The 5822-nt window shown below is 40.3% G+C and overlaps 1 protein-coding gene across 1 annotated transcript in view; it reads right to left on the bottom strand.

Moving 5' to 3' along the window:
* The window catches only part of PRIM2 (DNA primase subunit 2), a 409712-nt gene extending 404158 nt beyond the window's left edge, over window positions 1-5554 (bottom strand). Inside the window, exons 1-3 of the mRNA XM_044675355.1 lie at window positions 5512-5554; window positions 3715-3877; window positions 1642-1745 (exon numbers count right to left, since the gene is read on the bottom strand). Coding sequence (XP_044531290.1) covers window positions 1642-1745; window positions 3715-3868 — 258 coding nt within the window. The 5' untranslated portion in view covers window positions 3869-3877; window positions 5512-5554. The remainder of the gene's footprint in view (window positions 1-1641; window positions 1746-3714; window positions 3878-5511) is intronic.
* Between the last annotated feature and the right edge of the window lie 268 nt (window positions 5555-5822).

The raw sequence follows: 5822 nt of genomic DNA, 5'->3' as shown, positions 1-5822 counted from the left end.
AGAGAGAGAGAGAGAGAGAGAGAGAGAGAGAGAGAGAGAGAGAAAGGAAGGAAGGAAGGAAGGAAGGAAGGAAGGAAGGGGTGTGCCAGGCTGGGAGACAAGAAGTCCTGGATTCAAATCTGGCCTCAGACATTCCCTAGCTGTGAGATCCTGAGCAAGACACTCAACCCCTATTGCCTAGTCCATACCACTCTTCTGCCTTGGAACCAATATAGAGTATTGATTCTAAGACGCAAAGTAAGGGGTTAAAAAAATAAAAAGGAAAAAAAAGGATTGTTTAGCTGGATCACAAAAGTATGGGAAGGCCAAACTGAGAGGGGCTTCAAAATCTAAACAGAGAATCTGTATTTTATCCTAGAGGCAAAAACAAACTACTGGAGTTTATCGAGTAGGAAAGTGGAAGTGGTCAGATCTACACTTCAGGAAAATCCCCCCATCCTAGTTTATAGGACAAACTGGAGTAAGGAGAATTAAAAGACAAAAACAATTGGGAAGTGGATACACTAATCCAGCCAGCGGATGCTATGTGCCTGAACTATGGAAGTGGAGTGAGTTGAGAAGGGTCAGAATCAAGAATTGTATCTAAGTACAAATGGCAAGATTTGGCAGCTGTTTCCCATGCTGATTTCAAATGTCTCCAGGACATCCAGTAAGAAATGTCCTCTGGACTTGTGGTGAGACTGGACTGAAACTCAGTGGAGAGACACAGGAGATACCTTCCTGGAGGTGCCTTTTCAACCCAGGGGAGCTGAGGAGGTCACCAAGAAAGGCTGTAGCTACAGAAGACGAGAGGAATACCTACATGTATTGAGGGACATCACAGGGATGAAGAAACAGCAAATAAGATGGGGAAGAAGCAGACAGACAGAGGAGACAAACCAGGAGAGAGGAAAAGCCAGAGAGAAGAGAGTATCCAAGAAGGGAAAGTGATGAAGAGTGTCAAATATGTACAGACGAAGGATGTCAACTGAGAAAACACCCTTTGAATAGGCAATTCAGATTGGTTGACTGATAATTAAAGTAGGAAATCAGTCTGCAAAGGACTGAGGAGTGAGAGGAGAGGAAAGGAATAGGAACAGTTTTTCCCCCTGAATTTGGTAGATAAAAGTAAAAGAGACATAAAATGAAGGTTTGAAAGGATAGTAGAATCTAGGGAAGGTTTTTTAAGGATGGAGAAAGGCTTAATTATATAATAATTTATACAAATAAAAAAGAGGCGCATGAACTGCCTCTAGAAAGAGAGCCAGGCCTGGAAATGGGAGATTCTCAGTTCAAATCTGGCCTCAAATACTTCCCAGCTATGTGGCTCTGGGCAAGTCACTTAATCTCCATTGTCTAGCCCAGTGATTCCCAAAGTGGGCACCACCGCCCCTGGTGGGTACTGCAGCGATCCAGGGGAGTGGTGATGGCCACAGGTGCATTTATCTTTCCTATTAATTGCTACTAAAAATTTTTTTTAAATTAATTTCCAGGGCGCTAAGTAATATTTTTTCTGGAAAGGGGGTGGTAGGCCAAAAGAGTTTGGGAACCACTGGTCTAGCCCTTACTGCTCTTCCATCACAGAACCAATATTTAGTATCAGTTCTAAGACAGACAGAAAGGGTCTTTTAAAAAATGAAAAGATTATTTGTTTGTACTTACTCTGAAGGAAAACTTGAGTTTTCGAATTTCACTCTCCAACTTACTCTGGTATTGGTCAGACCCTTTCACATAGCTGACACCAAGATTTTCAACTATCTTGAGCACTACAGAAATCACAACAAGAGAGGAAGAGAGACAGAGAGAAAGAGAGAGAAATCAAGTAATTTTGCCTTTAGAAAACTGCAATAAGAGGGGAGAAATTCTTTGTTTGACCTACCCCTGTTAGAATTAATTCCAATAGGTTTTGAGCAATAACATATGTATAACCCAGTGGAAGTGCTTGTCAGCTCTGGGAGTGGGGAAGGAAGAGGGGAGGGAGAGAACATGAATCATGTGACCATGGAAAAATGTTCTAAATCAATCAACAAATAAATGTAAAATAAAAAAGAACTAATTCCATATATTTAATAGAAAAAGCAGCAATTAATGTATTTTTGACAAATCAGATTTGAGATCATATCCCTCCTCAATTTCCAAGTAAATTCAGTTTCACTTTTCTATCTTTCATGTCCTATATTTAGCATTTGGAGCTCTGTCCTGGTGCTACATTATTTTTTTTTTCCAATTAAAGAAAATCCTCTTTCTCTTCCCTGTACCTGCCCTTGGGGAAAAAAAAAGACAAATAAAACCTTGGTAATGAATATGCACAAACAAGTAAAACAATTTTCTGCACTGATCAGTCTAAAAATATCTTAATATGCACCTTGAGTCTATCATTTCTCAGTCAGGAGTTACATAATATGCTTCAGAATGAGTCTTCTGGAATTGTGGTTGATCATTGCATTAATCAATGTTAAGCCTTTCAAAGTTGTGTGCCCTTACAACATTATTGTTATTATAGAAATTGTTCTCTTGGTTCTGCTCACTTACATCTTCGGTTCATACTAGTCTTTCCAGGCTTCTTTGAAACCATCTCCTTCATATAATAGTATTTTATCATAATTACAAACCATAATTTATTCAGCTATTCCCCAATGGATGGGTGCCCCCAAAGTTTCCAGTTCTTTGCCACCACAAAGAGCTGCTATAAATAATTTTTGCACATATAATATGTGCATAGGGTCATTTTCTTCTTTCTTTAGTTTCCTTGGGCATTATGGACATATTAAAAGTGGTATCACTGGGTCAAAAAGTAAACAGTTTAGTAGTTTGGGGGGCATTGTGTAAGTTAAATATAAAGAGTATCTCCTATTCCAACAGACTCACCTCATTAGGCAAGATGCCACTGAGGCATGTGACTGAATTGCTGCATGGCTATTCAGTTTCTGACCAGTGGAAGTCCCGTGAGTGACCCACCTGGACTCCAGAACTAGAAACCCAACTGAAGGTAAGCCTGGCCTATCAGAGTCACAGGAGAAGAGACATCATTGGCCTTATAAGAAAGGGTACCTGGGAGTATCAAGGTCACTCTTTTGTCATGGCTCTGTCTCTCCCTAGTCTGGAGCATTTACTGTTTGACCTTATCTTATCTAGCTAGACAATCTAAGCCTGCTAAGGCTTGCTGCCATGCCTGGAGACTTTTTAGTTGTGGACAGTCAGGTGGTGTTTTTGTCTCTCTCCAACTTTTTGGAGATGTAATTATAAATATTATATTTATGTATTATAATTATAAATTACAAATATTTAACTGTAAATATTATAAATTATAATAATTATCCATTAATATACAGTCTCCAAGAGATTTTTCATCATAATCCCAAATTTCAGCATAGTCCCAAATTGTTTTCTAGAATGAGTGGACCAGACTAATTAATTTTCTTGGCATAAACTAGGCAAGTCAGAAGCAAGTAGAATTTCTAATAGCTATATGAAATGAGATACTATGGGGATGAAGAAACACAGATACCAAGTCATCAAAATGATTTCCATAAGGAGATTGCTACCCTTAGAGATTTTTGAAAGTAGCTTATCCACCTTTCCCAACAGTACCAACCATTTCAGAGCCTACTTCAAAACAATAGCTGAGCTAACTTAAAATGCAGAGCTATCACCTACCTGAATTGCAAAGAAACAAGTAATCCAAAATTACCTTAAACAGGTCAAGTCAAACAGTTCCAATGTAAAATCACTCACATCTAAGCCTTTCAATAGCCAGTGTTTCAAACTCCATCAAAGATATGTTTTCAGAAGGAGGCTGTAGGTAGAACTGGAGGCTATGAGGATAGTGAGCACTCCGCTGGTCACCTGCCAGACTCAGCTTCTTTCTTTTTGTTCCAGAAAACTGCATCTTTGTTACCTTAAGCAAAGGGAAAAAAAAGATTAGTAGAAAATATAGAGAGATGGTTTTTAATTTGCCCACTTGCAGGGAGTTTCTAATTTTCACCAACATACATATAAAGAGGCAGTGCCGTGTTCATCTCAGGGGGGAAGAAGATTTAGGTTTTTAAGTTCTACCACTGACGCATTCTGATTATGTGACCTCAAGCAAGTAATTTCATATCTTGGGGCCCCAGAAACTTCCTAAGATGATGATAAACTGCAGAACAGATGCTGAACTGTACTAGTAGAGGGAATTGTCTCAAAAGGAGTTCCCTATCCAGCTAAGAAAAAAAATATATCATATGATGCTCCTTGCTCTGCACAGCATTAACACTATAATCAATAGTATACATTATAATAATTAGCTAGGTGAATGACGTGATACCAGAGAGCCAGAACTCACAAATTCTTTTTCTTAACAGTGAGGAATAGATTGAGAATGTTCTTAATTATCACTGATAAATAATAATCAGTAAAATAATCAATGATGATATCAGAGTGTGTCATAGGCCACCTTGGCAATCTAATGAAGCCTATAGACCCCTTCTGATTATATATTACATTTTACAGGAATAAACAATCAAATACTTTGTAATGCTAAAAGTGCAGTATAAAACCGAAACACATAAACACGACATGTAAGAGTCAATCACAAAATACATTACAAAAGAACATTATGGTACATTGTATATAAACTGATAGACACAATCACTTCTCTGTTCATATTACAAAGGCTCCATTGATAAGAGTGCTAGGCCTGAAGTCATCTTCCTGAGTTCAAATCTAGCCTGACACCTAGCTATGTGACCTGGAGCAAGTCACTTAAACCTGCTTGCTTCAGTTCCTCCTCTTAAAATGAGCTAGAGGAGAAAATGGCAAACCATTCCAGTATCTCTGGCAAGAAAATCCTAAATGAAGTTAGGAAGACAGATAAAAAGACTGAACAAGAAAGTATATGAATCCAAATGTATGTAAATTGATGAATACAGATCAATTTTGAGGGCATTTATAATTGTATATAAATTGATAAAGATAATAGCTTCTCACTATGTTCACATTACAACAAATATATTATAACTTAAGAGAGGTTAAGTGACTTGCCTAGTTATACAGCTACCAAGTGTATTAGAGTGGAATTTAAATGATTTCATGGGATCCATCACTCCTGGCTACCAACATTTATTAAAAACTTACGGCTTGTGATCCATCACAGTAATAATGTGCATGCTGTGGCTTTGGAGGTAAATTCCTTGGATGTCAAGCCCTTTCTCAAACCAGACAGAAGCCCTCCCTCTCCCAAATGCTCCCGGGGATAAGGGAGCTGATCGGGAAGTAGCCTAAGGTGCAGGAACTCAAGCATGTAAATTTCAGCGGTCGATCTTACCAGCCTAACAGCTCCGGGGGAAGCTTACCCCGATTTCCCCGCCCCGCCGGGAACTACACACCCAGACACAAGCTCCCTCTCCCCAAAACTCCCTCCACTGCACCCCAGCATCCCTCGCCTTGATTCCCCCAATACCAACTCTGCTTCTCAGCCCAAGACCCCGTAAGGAGAAAAAGGGACCAAACGAGGACTCCAGAGCTCCGCAAACCTGGAGAAACAACACTCACTTTCAGGCAGTAAGGAAGAAACGTGTCCTAAGATCCCGTCCGGAGGTAACAGGCTCAAGTCCTCTGAAAGTGCAGAGAGTCCTTCTTCCCTTTAGAACCAGGAGACAGTCCTTCTTTATGGCGGGAGATTTCGGATGGAGACGGAAGTTGTCAGAAATTGCGCCGGCTCCGATCCCGCCCCGGCTCTGCCCTAGTTCCCAGTGCGGCTGCCCAACCCCGGCCCCTCCCAGCGCACCGGCTCCGCCCCGGCCCCGCCCCCAATCCCCGCCCCCTTACGAAATTCCAGGTTGCTCAGATTTAGAATCCGCTCT

Source organism: Gracilinanus agilis, chromosome 4, assembly GCF_016433145.1.
Source record: "Gracilinanus agilis isolate LMUSP501 chromosome 4, AgileGrace, whole genome shotgun sequence".
Lineage (NCBI taxonomy): Eukaryota > Metazoa > Chordata > Mammalia > Didelphimorphia > Didelphidae > Gracilinanus > Gracilinanus agilis.
Note: the sequence above shows the minus strand (reverse complement) of the source record. Positions and strands in the feature narration are given on the sequence as shown.